Source organism: Podarcis bocagei (genome assembly GCF_964188305.1).
Source record: "Podarcis bocagei genome assembly, chromosome: 14".
Taxonomy (NCBI): Eukaryota; Metazoa; Chordata; class Lepidosauria; order Squamata; family Lacertidae; genus Podarcis; species Podarcis bocagei.
The window spans coordinates 37,455,637-37,476,485 of NC_138139.1; the positions used below are offsets into that span (position 1 = coordinate 37,455,637).

Genomic DNA, 20,849 nt, shown 5'->3' on the forward strand with positions numbered 1-20,849 from the left:
AAAGACCTGGCTGAAGAGCTACGTTTTTGCCTGGCACCTAAACAGGAATAATGAAGGCACCAGGCAGGCCTCCCTAGGGAGAACATTCCACAAATGGGGAGCCACACCATGTTGCCACCCTTTGGACCTCTCATGGAGGAGGCACACAAAGCAGGGCATCAGATGATGGTCACAGGGTTACGTTACCAAATTAGCATGCTAAGGACTGAGCTTAATGTGACATAAGTGGTGGCAGCATGAAAGAAGAGTTCTATAAGGAAAGGAGATTCAATTTCTTGTGCAATATTTGCTATGCAAGAACAACCTTTGGTGGTGGAGACAAGAGCCGCTGGAGGCCATAAGGCTGTAGCATCCTGCAAGTTGCTTGGTTCTTGGTCAGCATCTGCTTTGTGGAGTGAAGGCCTAGGAAGTCTGGGGTGGAAGTGTTATAAATGAGAAAGACAGACATATTGAACACTTGCAGTCTAGAATTCAGGTGGGATCAACCCACACAGTTGTGCCCCAGCAAATTCCGGGAATTGCATTTTGCATTGAGCACTAATCCACCAACACTTATACAAATATTCCCTTCAAATAACTACTTGGGCTGAGGTTTACAGAGAGCAATACCTTAATCAAGAGACCATTATCTTTCAAAATTCACCCTTCTGTGAATTTCTGCAATGCATTTTTCCAGCCAAACAATGCGTACAAAAATGTAGGTGACAGTGAGCATAAAAATGCAGACATTCATTAAAAAAAACATACAAATATGCATTATTTTAGGGAAATGTGCTTGCAAAAAGGTGTGTATTGGTCAAAAGTACACATGAAAATGTGTATGTTATGAAATACTCACACTAAAATACTGATGAATTTTCACGAGTATTAAAAAAACAAAACAACCCACAGCTATTGATAAATTGCTGCAGAAATAGGGGGAACCGAATTTAAGCTTGGAAAAATGAGAAACTGTGAGCAACCAAAATTGACAGAGTCATCCATCCCTACTTGAGATGAAGTGGCTTGTTGGATGAAGTTTATAATAGGATGTAGTTAAAATCCTGTGGCAGAGCAACAAGGATAGAACTGCAAAGTTTCAAACACAGCCCAGTCCTTTTTACACCTGCCAACATCACATCAAAAGACCAAAGCAAACAGCAATTTTTTTGGCAAGCGATATCTATTCTCACCACCCCTCAGCCTCTATAGCCTTGATAAAAAGCCTTCACAGCCATCTTTCAGATTCACACATTTTTTGGCCAGCTGAGGAAGGAAGCAGCAAGGTGAAATGTACAGAACATCAGAGCTGGTAATGGAATAGGAAAATTCTCTCTCTCTCTCTCTCTCTCTCTCTCTCTCTTGTCCAACCAGCAGCTCAAAATTCTCAAAGAAAGTTCTCTGGGCATGGGTGTTCAAAATTACAAGCATAATCTAATGGTCAGGGCTGAAATCTTTACAGTCAGTTCAAGTTAATGGTGTGATTTGGAGCATACTTTCCCTAGAATAAATTCCCACAACTTTTTAAAAAAGTGGGGTGGGGGTGGGGCGTTTCTACAAATATTCAGGAGCCGAGACTGGCTTCCTGGGGAAAGGGGGGTCAGCAATAGATTGTCTGCTTTAAAAAATACATAATTCCAAATTAGTTTTGCTGCTCCCAAAGCAAGAAGCAGCTGTGATCCTATTGATAGCTGTGTCATCACACTTTTCCTGCTCAGTAATCCCCCTTGGAAATACATTACATGATGATGCAGTTACAGATGGGGGAGAAATCAGATTTGGTTTGCATTTCAATGAGAACCTACTTAATTCCACACCTCCTAAACCAATGCATGAACTGAAACATGGCTATCCTTCAACAGTCAACTAATCAAGAAGGGAACAGTTGGAAGCTGTGCTTAGCAACCAGGCAGAGTGGCATGATCTTCACTGCGGTCACATGAGGTCTGATTGGCTATGTAATTCTGAGGGAGTTTTCCTCTGTATGTTTGGTTGAATGCCTCCCTGCTATGTACAAGGACTGAACAAAAAAAGACAAAACCTCCCTGTTCCTTTCTCCTTAAACTAGACACTGCTTTTTTGCTCAGTAACCTCAGTGAAGTACTATCAGGACTTTTCTCCCCAGATTCCATCTGTGTTATTTAAGTGACTTGGCTAACATTCCCTTCCACCGATTCTTCACTAAAAACTTCCTTCCATGGAGATCTTTCAGCTCAATACTACCCACAAGCTACTCTCGCAGAATTCCAGCACCTCACACCCATCTGGGATTGTCACCTTGGTTTGCTGCGTTTGCCAACAGGATTTGGAACTCCACCGTGAAGCGTCCCGTCGCAGCTCACCCTCCCTCCAAACCAGAAGCACAGCTCCCTGTGTACTCGGCTGTCCATGTGAGGGAGGTAGGCAAGAGGCTCGGCTCGGCTTGAACCATAGATTGCGCTGATTGAGTGGCAGTCCGTAACTCTGGCCAGCTGCGCGTCAGAGGGGCCCATGATATCTTGCAGGATGCCACGGGCTCTTGGGCCTCTCAGGCTCAGTGCTAGCGCAGAGGGCCCTTTCTCTTGGGTATAACAAGACGGTGGTGTTACTGGGGAAGAGAAATAAGAGAGGTGAAGACACAAAATGGAACATAAGAACCTGAGAGTCAGACTCTCCATCCATCTAGCTCGGTACTGCCTACAATGGCTGGCAGTGGTTCTCCAGGGTTTCAGAAAGGAGTCTTTCCCACTTGGAGATGCCGGGGACTGAACCGGGCATCATCTATATGAAAAACAGATGCTTTACCTCTCTTCCCTCCTTGCTGCAGCCCAATATGTTTGCCATATTTTAATAACTGTCTGCCATTTACTATTTTATGACAGTGAGAATGTACCTGAAGTTTACCGATGGTGGCTCAATAACTGCCTACCATTGTTGTGCTGCAGTCCAAGTTGCCCAGACACTCCATGCCTCTCACCTGTGCTAGAGAGGAACATGTCCGGCTGTGGGTAGAGCAGGCGGAATCCACAGATATCCAAACCAGAGGCAAGAATCAGCTGGAGTGTGTGATGGACAGCCAGGGGGCTTCTGAGAAGGGTCTCAAACAGCAGTGCCATGGCAACCTGAGCAGGGAACAGAAAGCAGGAAGAAAACAGATAGGGCTCCAGACAGTCACACGCTTAGGAGGAGGGGACATTTTAAAATTTACAATTAAGGGTTATTTTTCAGATTTCAGAGAGAGAATCCTCACAGATTTAACACAACCTTTTTGAAAGGGATGAAGCCAAAAAACAAGATCCCTCTCTGAAACCTTGGGGAGCCATTGGCAGTTAGTACAGATCCACCTCTCCCCCAACTTTTTCTCTCCAGATGTTTTGGGCTGCCAACTCCCACTGGTCTACACAGTACAGTGGTACCTCGGGTTACATATGCTTCAGGTTACATACGCTTCAGGTTACAGACTCCGCTAACCCAGAAATAGTACCTCAGGTTAAGAACTTTGCTTCAGGATGAGAACAGAAATCAGCCAGCAGCGGCGCAGCAGGAGGCCCCCATTAGCTAAAGTGGTGCTTCAGGTTAAGAACAGTTTCAGGTTAAGAAAGGACCTCCGGAACGAATTAAGTACTTAACCCAAGGTACCACTGTAATGGCACATACCCTTTGGCTTTAGTTGTTTTTCTAAGCCCAGCCTTGCAAGAGATTAGGATTATCCTAAATCCCTTGCACTTACATTGCTGGTCCCAAAGTATTCACTCTTCCACCACCAGCTGAAATGAAGACACCATTAGGAATGTGATTCACTTGGAATTGTGTTTGATCTGATTTCAGACTTACCGACTGAAACAAAACATTTTCTATAGAAGTGTGTGGGTCTAGCTCCTGAAAGAATAGCTGTTTTCTAATGGTTGGGTTGACTAGAGGATATGCATTCTTCCTATAACACTTTATTTTGAATTACCTCCAAGAACTAGCTTTGTTCTTATGCCAATAAACGCCCAATCAATTCATCATTATCGGGCACTTGAAATGGAGTGTTACCAAATGCTCCTTCTCCGTAAAGGCATCTTGAGGTTTACTCCATTATAATAAATACAGTTATAAATCTACTAAAGTAATAAAAAGCCTTCTCCAGCTAGAAGAATAAAACCCACTCTGCTCTATCTAACTAATTACAGCTCCCCGTGTATTGACTTTGCCTTCAACTGACTAATAAGAAACCACCCTGCAGTTAATTCCCCATCGCATAAAGGATGCCGATCCTATTTTTTAATAATAAAAAATAAAGCTGGAATCTGCAAATCATTTGCAAGGACATACTTGACCTCAGCACCTGCTTCTGCAACCCACAGGTTATTCTATCAAAACTTGTTTACATAAGGCCTTATCCCAAGCCAGTAGCCTCTGAAACCCTCTTCAGCCCTGGCTCTGTCTGAATCAGTAATGGAGAATCTGTGGCCCTTCAGATGTTTCTGGACTCCAACTCCCATCGCCCTCAGCCAAAATAGCCTATGGACAGTGATGATGGATTTTGGAGTCCACTAACATCTAGAGGGCCATAGGTTCCCTGTCCCTGGTTTACATTATCTAGATCATCTCACAGTTGTAACCAGTTCAAACTGTAAAAATCATCTGGACACTTAGGGTTATAAGAAGGTATGGATCTATCTGGTCCATCTGTCCTGAACCACAGTGACATCCACCACTGAGATCAAGTGATGGCCCAAGCAAGATGGAGAGCGGTAGACCCAGGGCTCCTGAATAGACTGGAAACTAAGGTCAGGTCAGGACCCTGGACAAAGACCTGGCCTGGTAGAATAAAAGAAGTTTTCACCTGGCACTGAAATGACCATAAAGAAACTTTCAGGAGAGTGTCTCTGGGGAGGGCATTCCACAACAGTGGTGCCACCACAAAGAAGGCCCCCAGCTCCCTGGTCAGCTGCTTCACTTCACTTGGGCCTCTGAATTAATGATCATGGCATACAGGATAGAATAATGTGAAATAATGTATTCCTGGTTGTTTCTTTAGGGCAGGGGTGGGCAACCTTTCTCACAGGCAGTCTTCTGAGGGCCACCTGCTTTAGAAAGTTCTCATTTCCATACAGAATTGTCATGACCTTTGAATGACCTAACACTGGCAGGATGTAGTCCTGCACAGTATGAATGACCTGGGCTTTCTGAAGAAGCAAGGAGGCAGATATTTTGTGGGGTGGGAGTTGGTTCTTTTGTACCTCACTATCTGTGTCGCTGCTCTCTCTGATATCACTGCTGCTGGGGAAGTATTTTTCATCCGTCTCTACGGTCTGCCAGTAAAACCCAGCTGGCACTGCAAAGGCCTTCTCCAGCGCCTGAAATGCACAAAGGGAGAGCTGTTGTTTGTGAATTATCTTGATTCTTCAAAGGCAGGGACTGAGAATAAAGACAGTACAGTGAATGCCAAGGATTGAAATCAGAAGAGATGGCGTAGCAGAGGCATTAGTCACTGACACATCATTTCCTCTGCTGCTTCTGTGCCAGCCAGTCCGATGCTAGGGAGACCGAGCTAAATCCAGTGGCACCATTTGCCCTAATTGACACTTTTGGGCAAATAAACCCAGCAGGAAGAAATTCCAGCATGTTGCACCCAGAATCTCTACAGATCTGTGACTACACTCAAAGGGAGCACTATGCATTGGGGATTAAAAGGCCATTTGCTGTTAAACTAATGGCCACAATGGCTCATCCAAACTGCTTTGTAAACTCATCCACCTTGGACTGAATAAGATTGGGCTGTATCTAAGTCATATTCAGAGTATTCCCATGGAAATAAATGGATTTCAGTCTTCATTGATTTCAGTGGGTCTACTCAGAGAAGGGGAGAGGTGTGTGCGCCACCTTGATATGAAAAGGTGGAATGTAAATAAATAAATAAATTCCATTGAAATGGAAACTATATTCTTATCAACTCTATTAATTCCAGTGGCATTCACACATGAGAATTTAGGTACACAGGAAGCTGCCTTATAGCAGGCCAAACCACCTAGCTGAGTTCTGTATGCACTGACTGGCAGCAGTTCTCTGGGGTTTCTATGGACTGGATCAGGGACCTTCTGCATGCAAAGCAAATACTCTACCACTGAGCTATGGCTGTTCTCAAGGGATTGTGCCCTAGTGGACAGTTCCCCCTCCTTTTTATTGTTGTTGTGTGAGGCATATCTCATGCTATAGTCAGACAGGTACTAATCCTGCAAGCAGCCTCAAGTGTAAAAGAAGAGCAGCCAGAAACAGAGAAAAGTTTTCATCAGGGATAGGGTTCCTGTAGATTGCAGAACATGGGTAGGCAAACTAAGGCCCAGGGGTCAGATCCGGCCCAATCGCCTTCTAAATCCGGCCCGTGGACGGTTCGGGAATCAGCATATTTTTACATGAATAGAATGTGTCCTTTTATTTAAAATGCATCTCTGTGTTATTTGTGGGGCATAGGAATTCATTCATTTTCTTCTTCTTCAAATATATAGTCCGTCCCCCGACAAGGTCTGAGGGACAGTGGACTAGCCCTCTACTGAAAAAGTTTTCTGACCCCTGCTGTAGAATAAGGAGGTTAAGAAAAGCAGGTCTTTCAGCACCCTGGACAGAGCTCAAGGAGCAGACAACCTGTTCCAATAGCTTCTCTTTCTCAACTCAACCCTTTTGTTTCCTCCCTGACTACACATCTTAGGCCCTCTCACTGAGGAGCACGGAGGCTTAAAGGGGCAGCCCTTTGGCCTGGAGCCTAGCCTAGCACTCCACCATCCTTCCAGGCTTTCATGGCAAACACACTGCTTACATTAGCATGCCAGCTCTGTGGAATGAAAGGCTCTTGAAGATGGTTATGCCAGCCCCTAGCTGGACCTGGGCTTCTGAGCTGCAGCAGGTGGGAGAAAGCTTGTGCAATCCATCAGTCCACTCCTTCTTTGTTTAACCATGATTAAAACTATTGGCAGTGCTGCCATTGGTAGGGATGGGGAAGAAGTTTGATACAGTTCACATTTGATGCCAAATCTTCCAAATTCTTAATTTCTGAAACAGTACAAGAACTGAAACACAGCCTTTGAAATGCACACTATTCCAGATTTTGCAATGCAGTTCTCCAGCCAAGTAATATGTACAAAAATGTATATACTAGGAGATGGTGCGCTTAAAAATCCAATGCATCATGGCAGGGGAAATTGCTTTGCAAAAATGTGTATATTAGACAAAATTGCATTAAAACATATTAGGGGGGAAATTGAGCTCAAATCCAGATGAATTTTCATGAGGACTTTTTTAAAAAATTGCAAACTGATGTGCAAATGAGAATGCAATGAGAAACGGAAATTGACAAATTTGCCCATCCCATGTCAGCATCAGTAAACAGGGGCAAAGGCAAAGCATGGATACGTTACCATGGAATCTGAGTTAAGGGTAGCAAAGCGGCTGAGGTGGATGGGAGGAATCTCAGGAAGGAAGGGGTATGACTGATTCTGCATGTGACTGTCCAGTTGTGCTTTCCACCAGATAACATCCAAGAGAGACATTTGAGAGAGAAACATGGAACTCTGCTGATGGAACAGAGACATTCCCTGAAGGGAGTTCTTGGGCTGCAAAAAAGGAACACAAGATTAATGGCCTGGTCCTCTGGTAACAAACAAAATACCTAGAATGAGAAGCAAAGTGGAAATGGTATTCTGGGACATAAAAGTGGAGGGGATTTTATTAGCATCTTAATACAGCTCAGCAGTGCTTCCCATATTTTGTGCATTAGTACATAGCAGACTTATTTGCAGTGGGTAGTATAGGAATCACAAACATTTATAATTGCCTAAATCGAAAAGATAATGTATAGTTCATAAACAGACTGTGAAACACATCCTTCCTTAGATGTTACCAGCAGAATTTTGGTCTCTTCCCGCTCCCCCAACAGGAAAGGGCACTCCAGTGGATTATCATGGGCATGGACAGAAAATAAATCTCAAGGAAATCTGAAAAGCTAGTGCTAGACAGTATACATCAAGGATTCGGAAACTGTGACCCGTCTGCCATCAGCCCCAGTCAGTATGGCCAATGGAAAGGGATGATGGGAGTTGTAGTCCAACAACATTTGGAGGGCCACGGGTTCCCCATCCCTGGTGAAGACAATACAGAGCTACATGGACCAATGGCTTGACTCAGTATAATGCATCTCCTTATTTATATCAGCCATTTCTAGTTTCATCAGCCATTTATTTGGAACCATGAGGACTAGAATCAGTTTTTAGGGGGAGGCCAGTAGCTTGGTGGCTGAACATCTGCTTTACACAGAGAAGGTCTAGATTCAATTCTTGGCATCTCCGGGTTGGTCTGGGAATGCCCCTCTCCCATCTGAAACTCTTCACAGCTGCTTCTAGTCAGTGAAAACAAGCCTGCACTAGATGGACCAATGATCTAATTCAGGATCAGGCATCTTCATATGTTCCTCAAGACAGGGCCATGAGTGCTTGCTCATGCTTGTTAGTTCCAGAAGGTTCTGAGGTGTTGTTCTGCAAGGGCACAGGACCCCCAACCGCACGTCCACACAGAGATCAAATGAGTAAGACTTTCTCCCTCACATCCTTCTCCTTATCTGAGGGCGCTAACCTAGCTAAAAGCAGGTATATATTATTTGAATACTCTTCAAGGCTGTCTTGCAAGGACCTTGAACTCATCAGCAGATGAAGCATTGTTAAACAACTCTTTCCTCCAACTCTTAAACAAAAAAAGCTCTCTGCCACATGAAGAGATCCATGAGGCAATGGTCCCCAAGGAGATAACTTGCCGAGATAAACATGTCAGGTTTTTTTCACAAGGTGTCTATTAAAGTGTTTTTAAAGGAGGTCACAGAGATGCTGCATGTCGCCACTGCCAAGAAAGGCTGGAGAGTTAAATCCAAGCAACAAAAGAACCCCCCAGGGAGGCTGCCAAAGGAGAAAGCAGCGCCCGGGTGTTTATTTGCTTTCTCTCTCTGCTGCAACTGACATTTCGGAAAGATTTGGTTTATGCGTTTCCCATCAGGTTTTCCCTCTCGAATGGTATGAATGTCAGCTGTACAAATGCCTCAAATAAGAAGAGGAACAACAGCATCCATTGCTGGCAGACAGAATTTTGAAGGCACCTTTGTAAGAGAAGGCAAACACCAGATACAAAGCTTGTTGTAAAGCAACAGGGGGCTCAGGAGGCTTGTTTTTTGTGGCACTGAGGCAGCTTGCAGGCTGACAGAGCTACTAGGCATGGTATTTCCTACGCTGCAGTGCCACCAGTGGAGGTTGGTTGGTTAGAGCAAATGGGGCACAGTTTGACCAAGCTCAGTCTGCCCTCCACCAGCCATCGCCTGCCTTAACTGCTTACAACCAGTTTAAGGGGTACCCCTGGCTGTCAGCTTCTCCTCCTCAGTTTCAGTGCTGACCCTTAGAGAACTCAGCAGGGAGAGGGAGGATGGGGACAAAACTAGAATGAGTTGGCTCTGTTTGTCATTGGCTCCCCCTACTGTTGGGCTCCCTGCCTTCCACCCTACCAGGCACAATGGGCACCAGTCCCCGCTGATTGCCACCCCAAGAACAACCAGAGAAGACGTTGTGGTCCTGAGGAAGCAGCAGTGGTTGGGCTGCTGCTATAGTACTGTTCCTCCAGCAATGTGTCCCACTCATTAGGCATGAAGACTGCCACGCCATCAGAGCACCAGCCTGCCTTTTACCATCTCTGATGCTTCCGGCCCTTTTGCTCCCCATTCCAAGGTGGTACTGCTGTTCTTCAGCACAGCTGGATCCAGGTGCCCCAAGGAACCAGCAGAGTCCTTAGTTGTACTGCTATAACCGTTGATAGGAACAGCCTGGCTGGATCAGGCCAAAGACCCATCTATTCCAGCTTCCTGTTCCCAAGGTCACCAATCAGATGCCTGAAGGAAGTTCATAAGCAGAACCCGAGTGCATCAGCACCCACCCCACTTGTGAATACCAACAAATGATATTCTGGTATTTCTTGCCTCTGAAGCTAAAAGCAAAACACAGCCATCATGGCTAGTTGCCACTGATAAGCCTCTTCCTCCATGAAGTTGTCTAATCCAAGCCATTAAAGTGGATGACAGTCCCTGCCTCTTATGAGAGCAAATTCTACAGTTTACCTATGCACTGTGCAAAGACGTCCTTCCTTTTGCTTGCTTGAATCTTCCAACATTCAGCTTTATTTGATGGCTCCTATTCTAGGACTATGGAAGCAGGAGAAAAACCTCTCTCTAGCAGCAGTCTCCACACCACTGGATAATTTTACACACCTCTTTCATGTTCCCACTTAGAAGAAGAAAAGTTTGGATTTGATATCCCGCTTTATCACTACCCTAAGGAGTCTCAAAGCGGCTAACATTCTCCTTTCCCTTCCTCCCCCGCAACAAAAACTCTGTGAGGTGAGTGGGGCTGAGAGACTTCAGAGAAGTGTGACTAGCCCAAGGTCACCCAGCAGCTGCATGTGGAGGAGCGGAGACACGAACCCAGTTCACCAGATTACGAGTCTACCGCTCTTAACCACTACACCACACTGGCTCCCCAACCCCCCCTGTCCCCTTCTTTCTTAGCCTGAGCAACCCCTTGCTTCTCCCTGCCTAGAATCCTGGGAACCATAGTTTCCCCATACAGAGCTACAATTCTCAGCATCCTTGACAAACCACAGCTCCCAGAATTCATTGGGGAAAGCCATGCACATTGGATCACCAAAGAATTGATGCTTTTGAATTATGGTGTTGGAGGAGACTCTTGGGAGTCCCATGGACTGCAAGAAGATCAAACCTATCCATTCTGAAGGAAATCAGCCCCGAGTGCTCACTGGAAGGACAGATCCAGAAGCTGAGGCTCCAATACTTTGGCCACCTCATGAGAAAAGAAGACTCCCTGGAAAAGACCCTGATGTTGGGAAAATTTGAGGGCGCAAGGAGAAGGGGACGACAGAGGACGAGATGATTGGACAGTGTTCTTGAAGCTACTAACATGAGTTTGACCAAACTGCGGGAGGCAGTGGAAGACAGGAGTGCCTGGCGTGCTCTGGTCCATGGGGTCACAAAGAGTCAGACACGACTAAACGACTAAACAACAACAACATGCACATTGGATGTGCTTTAAACATATGGCGTGGACCTGCACCCTTATCATCTGAAAACTGCTGCTGTTTGGTGGGTGCTTCTGGGCCCAGCTGCTCTAAGGACCCCCAAATTCCCTTCTCCCTGAAAGCTGCCTTTATTTGTTTATTGCAGTTTTTAATCAGCATCAATCACTTTCCCCCAGGCAAAAGAGGAGGGGGAGCAGAGAGCACAGCAGCCACAGCTGTCACATTACGGGTTTTATGACACACTGCAGGAAATGTGGCCTTTACTGCTCTCTGGCAGCCAGGTCCTCAGCTGCAAATGATAAATGCTTGCTGCAGCCAGGGTGGGGAGGGGGTGAAGGGTTTTAAACGCCACTGAAATATTAAGCACCAGATTGGACTAAACTGCTTAAGTCAGAAGTGTCAAAATATTAGTAGCTTCCGGTGATTCTCCTCGGATGATCAATACACACTGAAGCCTTAATCATTACCCTCTTTGCTCTCTGTCTCCTGCACTTCTTTTTTAAAAACCCCAGCAATTAGAAGGTAAAGGGAGTGCAGGATTTTGAATTCGCCAATAACCATGGTGACCTGCAGCTTTGAGGCAATGCTCTTTTAGATAATCCTTGTGTCTGGCTTTTTTTTTTTTACTTTATTGTTATATACTCCCAGTTAGCAAGTCATGCACACTCTTAACTTGTGGATGAGTACAGCTTTCAGCATCCATGTGATTGTAACTGAGAAAGCATATAGCATTTCTGCAAGCATCCTAGAACACCAAAAGTATTATAAAATATTCCCAACTAAACTAGACCCATGGTGACAACAGACCTGTGTCTCGGCACCTGGGCTGCCAAACAGCTTGAAATTGTCAAGGAGGAGGGTGTGATTTGTAGAAGAGAAGCAATAAATGGGAGGAGAGGTGCTTAGCCCTCCCCCCCTCACTTCCCCACTTCACTACTTCCTATCCTCTTTCATGCATCCATGAGTCCAAGAATCCAGAAGATCAGTTGGGCGAAAAGAGGCTAAGATGAAAGGGTTTCAAATAGTGATAGGCTGAAGTATACAGTCCAGCCAAATTTCATAAATTCTTGGGAAGGGGCAGTGAAAACACCCCTCCCCAAAACCATATTAGTCTTTGGTGGGCAAGTGAATTTAACGAATTTTCATATTACCTTTAAATAGGAGGTGCTTGGGCTTTGTTGTTGCTTTTCCTTTTCTTTCTTTTCAAACGACAAGAACAAAAATCCTTGCCAATGCTTCAGATGATTTATTGATAAGATTTCATACCTGCCCTTCGCCAGAAGGTCCCAGGGCAGGTTACAACCATATCATCATACAATTATAAAAACAAGGGAGAAAAATCCAAACAAAACCAGAACAGTAAGAACTAAACAAATAAGCTGCTCCCAGACATTGCACATTTCTTGGACATTAAAAAAACAAAACCCTCATCCATCTAATATACAAAGGGAAAGTGAGAATGTTTAAATTCATGTGAGTGCCCCTTCCAAATCTCATTACAATCTTGGGGGGGGGGGCCTAAAGTACGACAGCCCTACTTTAAACCCCCATCTCAGCCCCACCAGCCACCTAAAGCTGACATTCTGAATGCATGTTTGCCTTGTGGGGAAAAGCAGCTGCAGGCAGCAGCTGAGCATGAGGAAACTTGCAGACAGGGAAGGGTTAAATATCCCACTCCTGCTACTTTTGCAAGTTTGGTGAAACCCCAATTATATTTTTAGCCCTTGTGCTGATGGTGAGATGCCTTGGTGTTCTGCTGTGACCGGTCTGCAAAAAGGCTTTTACAAAGTCGTTTGTAATCATTCTGACTTAAGACCCTCCGCTGAAGAATCTGTGGAGGTGCCCTATTGCTCATCCTATTATCAGTTTCTGTTTGTCCTATTGCTACAGATCTTTTCAGTTTCTGCAGCCTGTGGACATGAACAACATTCTTGGAGGTACCAGACCAGAGACACCACTGGGCCAGCAGCTCCCTCTTGATGCCAGCAGTCATGGACCTGGTCGCCAGACTCCCTGGTTCAAGACCCCACTGGCGCTTTAGAGGGCCTCCTCTCTAAATTTAGGGAGGCACATTTATGGCACTGAACAAAGAACAGCGGCTCTTACTCAACAGAGGAACAGAAAGACAGTTGCAGTGCTGCTGCTTACTTCATGCTTCCAACTGCTGTGGACTTCCGACTCGCCGACTGGTGTTAAACAAGCGTGGAGTGCCAGGGCATCCTTATACCAGATCTGCTGCAGCCCCAAGACCTGGAATGGTGCTTTGCTCTCTCCTCTTGCTCCCAGGCAGGGTACCTGTCATTGCATTTGAAAAGATGACATGGATTAACCGATCATGAGCCTAACTTGAGTTGGGTCAAAGTAGAGAAGAAACTCTGCAGAATAGGAGTCTTTTCCTCTGGCTGGGGTCCGGCCAGTCATCTTCCTCCCTTTAAAAGCCATGTTCTGCCATACATGGCTAGGGCAACCCAGCTGGATGGGCAGGGAATAAATAATAAAATTGTTATTATGATTATTATTATTATACTCTGCAGCAGTACTGTAGTGGCAAAATCAGAAGCACAGGGTCCCTTCACGATAGCCACAGTCATGACCTTCTCACAACCAAACCCAGCCACAATCAGGTCCCCTTCTAAGATTATGCAATAATCTTACACAATAAGAATAATCAGGGATGCATTGCAATGATCAATGCAGATCTCCGTGTGTTGCCTTCCAGCAAGGTCTATTGTTTTCTGTGTATGTGCATGCAGAAATCATTTGGGGTACTCCTCTATCTTCTTTCAGAGTGACTTAGCTTGTGTTTTCCTTGAAGTTCTATTGTGTGTAACAGAAATTGCACACCAATCTCTTCAAACTGAAGCTCCTTGTGTTCCCATTGTTCCTAAACGCTTAGCTTTGGAGCACGCAGAACAACTCCCACCCAGTGCTCTTCCCACACACCCTCTCCAGAGTGACCCTGAGAGCCAATCCTCAGTGGCTGACTCATCTATCTTTCACTCTGATTGGCTTCCATCAGCACAAAAGGTGAGAAGACTTCTTCTCAGTGGTTGAAAAGCTCCCCTTTCGTGCTGTTTGGGCAGCTCTAGAATGCTGGCGGCAGAAACAGTAATGGGTCTCCAACGCCCCCACTATGACCTTGGACCACAACACCTCTGCTCTACACTGTACAAAGCAAAACACAGAACAGAAGCAGGGGAAGGTAATATTCTAATCACTCCGCTCTCATGCCTGTGCACATTCATCTTAGTGCAAGGATCCTGAACCTCATGCATTACCCCACTTTCAGCGAGCTCACTTTTGGCCGCTCCACACAGTGGCTTGGGAGACCCCTAATAGCCCTCTCTGCATAACATGATCCAAGAGAGCTCTGTCCCAGACACCATTAATCCAGGCCTCCATTTAGAGGCTCTGATTCACTTTTCCTTTTTTTGAATGTTTGAAATTTGTTTTTTTAGCTGTTTTTAGTGATGATTTCATTGTTTCCCCCCCTGTAAGCTGCATTAATGCTTTGGGAGACATTTATACATTTTAAATGAATAATATAATAATATTACAGCGGGCACTTGGCCTCAACAGTTTTAATGACAACCTCTTTTTAACCTCTTTTACCTGCTGTACTGGCCACCCTTTTTATTCCTTTTATTGTTAAATAACTGGGGGTTACTTAAAGCAGAACCACTGAAATTAATGGACATGATGAACTCAGCACCATTAGTTTCAAAGGGTGTACTCTGAGCAAAAGTCAGCTGAATACAGCCCAACGGTGCTGGATTAAATTCAGCTAACTTTTACTCAGAGTAGACCCATTTAAATGAATGGCTGTGACTAACTTAGGTTAGCTGAATACAGCCCACTCCTTTTTAATCTGCCATTCATTCATTCCTTAAGAAATCCATTCTTAAGGAAATTAGCCCTGAGTGCTCACTGGAAGGACAGATCGTGAAGCTGAGGCTCCAATACTTTGGCCACCTCATGAGAAGAGAAGACTCCCTGGAAAAGCCCCTGATGTTGGGAACAATGGAGGGCACAAGGAGAAGGGGATGACAGAGGACGAGATGGTTGGACAGTGTCCTTGAAGCTACAAACATGAGTCTGACCAAACTGCGGGAGGAGGTGGAAGACAGAAGTGCCTGGCGTGCTCTGGTCCATGGGGTTACGAAGAGTCGGACACGACTAAACGACTAAACAACAACAAATCTGCCAGACTTGTTTTGCCCTTTTAAATTGTAAGCTGCCCTGAGCGCTGCAAATGCAGTGCAGAAAGGTGGGATAGATATCTTACCAAATACCGTATTTTTTGCACCATAACACTCACTTTTTTCCTCCTAGAAAGTAAGGGAAAATGTCTGTGGGTGTTATGGAGGGAATGGAGGGTGGCATGCCTACGGATTTTCCTCCTCTAAAAGCTACGTGCGTGTTATGGTCGGGTGCGTGTTATAGAGCGAAAAATACGGTAGATAAACAAGTTAAATAGCTATATGAGAAGCACATTTGACAGCTAAAAATTACAGGGTCCCGTCACGGCTATGTGCTTTATCATTGCTTCCAACGTTTGCATTTTGGGTAGCTCTGCAACAGAGAGCAAGCCTGTAACTCACTCTTAAGTTTCCTAGGAAGAGAACAGAGAGTCCTTATCGACTGGCATGTTCTCTCCTGCAGCAACACAGTACATTGCCCTTATTGATGATAATAGGGTCAATAACCTCCGTTGAAAATCAATGCTAAGTGATTACGCTATTATGAAGAGCTGGTGCGTGGCTTTTTCTTTTCCCAGGGAGCCTTCCTATTCCCCCAGTAATGTGCATTAATAGTTGTAAGCTTGTCAGTCACCTTCCACTTTGAATGAGAAAATAGTTTTTCAGGGGATTCTATCTTGGGCAATAGAAGGAGGATGTTCCACTTATGCCACATCCACACACATTTTAAGCCCTATGATGCCACTTCAACAGACAGGACAAGGAAGGTGGCCTTTCTTTCCTAGAACAACAGCTTCCCCCAAAGAATCTTGGGAACTGTGGTTTTTAAAGGGTGATGAGCGAGAGTTTGTTAGGAGACACACACACACACACACACACACACACACACACACACACACACCCTATTCCTCTTCCAAGGCTACAAGTGGTTTAGCAATCAGTTCCTCTCCCCAGGAAACTCTGGATCTGACAGCTATAGCACTGACAGTTCACTGATTAACCCTTTACAAGCAATTTCACGCAAAGTCTAATTAAAAACACAGATTGAATGACCTTCGTCGCTCTGACTACATATTTTAATAGAAACCAAATTTTGACACTAGGCAAAAAAAAACCAAAAAAACAGAAGAGGAAAAACTCCATTCCATTCTAAACCATCACATTTAATTATCTTTGGCTTGTTTCTTCCCCTTGATTTCCTCTCTCCCCCTCCCCTTTCTTCTACGTGACTTGGAAACTAAGAACCAGATTCAGCCTATTGACTTTGGAAGCAGCCAGAGAGGATTGGAAGCCCTGCTTTGCATAAGCTGAGCCATTGATGTCATGGGTGGAAGATGGAAGAAAGGCAGATTTGGAGGATGATATATTTCCTTGAGAAATGCAGGCTGCGAGGGGAAAGGAGCCTTGCCTCCATCCTGGTCAACTGCAAGCACTGCTGGAAGGCTGCATCAGGAGGACAGGAAAGAAGGAGTAATCAGACAACCCAGCATGCCAGTGTGCCTTGCGGTGCCTGCTCAAAAGGTGACTTGAACAGCTGGGCCTGCGGCAGTGAGGCACCGTATTTTTTCGCTCCATAAGACACACTTTTTTCCTCTTAAAAACTAAGGGGAAATGTCTGTGTGTCTTATGGGGCGAATGTGTGGTCCCTGGGGCTGGGGGGGGGAACCTGGGCTTCCCCCGCCAGCCCCGACAAGCTCTGGAGCAGCTCTGGGGTAGCCCGCGAAGCCTCCGCAGGGCAGTGGGATGAAGGCTCCCCGCTGCCCTGCAGAGGCTTCGCGGGCTACCCCAGAAGCCAGAACAGCTAGAAAGAGTGCTGCGCACTCATCTCGCTTTACTGGCCGAGGGAGCCGGCACACAGCTTCCAGGTCATGTGGCCAGCATGACTAAGCTGCTTCTGGCGAACCAGAGCAGCACACGGAAATGCCATTTACCTTCCCGCCGGAGAGGTACCTATTTATCTACTTGCACTGGTGTGCTTTCGAACTGCTAGGTTGGTAGGAGCAGGGACCGAGCAATAGGAGCTCACCCCGTCGTGGGGATTCGAACCACCAACCTTCTGATCGGCAAGTCCTAGGCTCTGTGGCTTAACCCACAGCGCCACCTGTGTCCCATAAGCAGTATATCCATTGGTGTAATCAATAAATAAAGTCTATGCCTACTCAGAAGAAAGTGTCGCTGCATTCAATGGGACTGGTAAAGGGGTTCTGTTGGCAGTTTGGGAGCAACTCAACTTGTATGAAGAGGAGTTTGCATGAAATTAAGACAGACAAAGTGAGGAATGTAGAATGATGCTGGATTGAAATTAAGTGGTTTCAAGCTGTAACTATGATAAAATGACTTTTCTTTTGTAAGTAAGAATTTAAAGCTACAGTAATTTAAGATGTTGAGATAAGGATTTGCTGTATAAATAATTTAAACTGGGTATACAAGAAGGGGAGGTATGAGGAGGTCGGGGAAATAAGTCACAAGAAAATAAGTTGTGAAATTTATGTGTTTTTAATATTTTTATGTTTGTTTTTTCTTTTTGTTTGTAAAAAATTGGAAACTTTAATAAATATCTTTTTTTAAAAAAAGACAGACAAAGTGAGTAACATTCAGATTCCCCAACTATCCCTGTACCTTTATCACCATGCTGACTTCTCTAAGTATCTCTTTGTTGTTTAGACTGATACATCTTAGGCTGCATCCTCAGTAAAACCTCCTTCTCACACCTCTCTTTCAGACCTCAAAATGAGTGGTCATCTCTGAACTATCCTCTGAGAGAACAAAAAAGCAAGCACAACTGCCTTGTTCTTCTGTAGACTCAGACTAGAACCCTTTCCTATATTTCTTACAATAATTATTTCCTTACCTACGAGCATCTTGTGTGAGTAACTGCATCAGGTAAAGTCTCCCCCCCCAACCAGATTCACAAGCCAAACACTACAGATTTTGTATAATAAAGGGTTTCAACGGGTAATCGAACCAGTTATCCCAGTAGATTTAGAATTGCAGCCTTCAAATACCCAGGCTTAATGCAGCAACTTTCTATGCATGCCTACCTGCTGGAAGTAAGTCCCACTGAAATCAGTGGGGACTGTCTTCTGAGTAGACATGTATAAGATTTCCAGGTTAAGTTTCCCACTGAAATTGACTGAGCATAAAAAGTGCTTAACTTTGGCTGGATCGTGCTCGAGCAGTCAAATGCATTTAAATTATTAAATCATTTTAAACATTGATTTTTTTTTCCAAATGAAATTTAAAAAAAAAACAACACTGCCAAGCTTTGGTCAATTATTCTGGTGCCTTCCAGACCGCTGACCAGAACACTGAAAGTAGGAGTAAACATTTTGCTTATTATTGAGAAATAGGATAGAATATTGCCTGCACAATTCCCCTTATGGGTGAAAGGGTTAGATAGAGGCTTTCATTCTTTAGAAAAAGAAAAAGAAGCTGAAAATTCAGGGAAGAGTTCAAATATTATTTACTAATAAATTAAATTAAATTCATCACCTGCCCTTCACCAGCAGATTGAGGGCAGGTTAAAAACATTTAAAATTAAAAACAGTTAAAACATATTACAATCACTTGAACAAGGTGGGTCTCAAAAACACAAATCAGGAATACTCAAAGAGAAGGGAGTCCAAGATGGGTGGGAGTTTCTTAAAGATGAAATACTGAAGGCACAAAAGCAGACTATACCAAAAAAGTGGAAGACTTCTAAAGAAGCTGTGTGGCTGCATAAAGAGCTTACGGATAAGCTGAGCTTTAAGAAGGGCATGTATAAGAAATGGAAGAAAAAGGAAATCACGAAGGAGGAGTATACACAAGTAGCCAATAGTCGCAGGGAGAAAGTCGGGTAGGGCAAAGTTCAGAATGAGCTCAGGCTTGCAAGAGAGGCTAAAAATAATTGTAAAAGGTATCTTCGGCTACGTTTGAAGCAAGAGAGGAACAAGCAAGTAGTAGGTCCTTTGCGTAGGGAAGACAGAGAAATGCTACTGGGTGACAGAGAGAAGGCAGAACTGCTCAACATCTACTTGCCTCTGTCTTCATCTGAAAGGAACCTGGTGATAACAGAACAAATGATGCAAAGTGATGCAGCCCAAGATAGGGAAAAAGGTGGCTACTTTAAATGAATTCAGATCTTCAGGGCCTGATGACCTGCACCCAAGGGTACTAAAGAAGCTTGTGGATGTAATCTCAGAGCCTCTGTCTATGATCATTGAGAATTCTTGGAGAACAAGTGAGGTCCCTGAAGACTGGAGGCAAGCAGATGCTGTCCCCATCTGATTGGATGGCCATCCGTAATGGGGCACCCCATAGCCGCCTTTGACTGAACTTAACCATTGAGGGGTCCTTTACTTTTACCTTTTGTCTTAGTTGAAATTCCTGCATTGCAGGGGATTGGATTAGATGACCCTCTAAGTCTACAATTCTATGATTTTATTACCTCGTGTCAAAGCCCAGGGTAATGAGATGCGTCTTTAGCATTTGCACAAAGCTGCACAGGTTGATTTCATCTTATGCAGCTTTTACAAACACGATCACAGCTTTACACGGATCATCAAAACTTGGAAAGCAAATAAAAGGGGGCAGGACAGCAGGAAAAACCCCATAGAAGGGCCGCCCAAGATTTCAAAGGATCCCCCTGCTTAAAAAGTACTTTCCATGTCATGTTTTCCAGCCATGGAAGGAACATTTTAAGCCTTGCTTACCGGACTCTGGGAAGGTCACACAAGGCTTCTGGAATCATAGAATTGTAGACTTGGAAGGGACCCCACAAGTCATCTAGCCCAACCCCCTGCAATGCAGGAATCTTTTGTCTACCGTGGGGCTCGAACCCATGGGATTCAGATCCTTGTGCTCTTACCAGCTGAACTATCCTGCTGTCCTAATTCTCCCGCAAGATCCATTATGGCTAGTAGCAACTTTCTGATTTATTGGAAATCTCACATATCTGCACTGCAGCTTTATATCTCCCTTTTCATCTGGCTAAGAGATTGTCCTGAAAAGACGCCTGCCTTCAGTTTGCAACACTTCCTAGAAGCTATTTGTTCCACTCACCAGAGACAGGAGCCAGGTCACAACTGCAGGGTAGATGCTAGCTGCTGCCAAGGGGGTTCCGGGAAAGAAGCTGGTCTGCTGGCAGCAAGGGGCAACCTGTCCGCAGCTAGATAACCAAATGGTCATGAGCAGCATCTCTCTTTTGGCGCCTTTTGGGGTGGGCAGTGTGTTGACAGGGGCAAGGTAGGAGGCCTCCTGTTAAAAGAGAGCGGGAATATCAAACTCAAACAACAATTGCACCACACCTGTAAAGCACTCTGATAACTACTTTAGACAGTCAGCTTCCCACAAAGAATTATGAGAGCTGTAGTCTGTTAAAAATGTGATGAGTTGATAGGAGACCCCTAGCTTCCCTCCCAAAGCTACAATTCCCAAAATTTCCTGTGAAGAGGGAGTGATCGTTAAACCACTCTTGGAAGTGTTGCTTTGGGAGGGGAATTCTTCAAGGACTAGATGGGTCATTGGCCTGATCCAGCAAGCTCTTCTTATGTTCTCTGTAGAAAATGTGAGGAAATAAATCAAACTTTCGGGTGAAAGAATACAAAA

The 20,849-nt window shown here is 44.8% G+C and overlaps 1 protein-coding gene across 4 annotated transcripts in view; it reads right to left on the reverse strand.

Moving 5' to 3' along the window:
- The window catches only part of DNAAF8 (dynein axonemal assembly factor 8), a 92,045-nt gene that overhangs the window by 37,794 nt on the left and 33,402 nt on the right, over positions 1-20,849 (reverse strand). For 3 of the 4 annotated variants that reach the window (XM_081169826.1, XM_081169824.1, XM_081169825.1), the window contains exons 11-17: positions 20,304-20,498; positions 13,210-13,356; positions 7,359-7,553; positions 5,187-5,303; positions 2,936-3,080; positions 2,257-2,566; positions 305-411 (exon numbers count right to left, since the gene is read on the reverse strand). In XM_081169826.1, coding sequence (XP_081025952.1) covers positions 305-411; positions 2,257-2,566; positions 2,936-3,080; positions 5,187-5,303; positions 7,359-7,553; positions 13,210-13,356; positions 20,304-20,498 — 1,216 coding nt within the window. The remainder of the gene's footprint in view (positions 1-304; positions 412-2,256; positions 2,567-2,935; positions 3,081-5,186; positions 5,304-7,358; positions 7,554-13,209; positions 13,357-20,303; positions 20,499-20,849) is intronic. The other variant, XM_081169827.1, reaches the window with a different exon arrangement.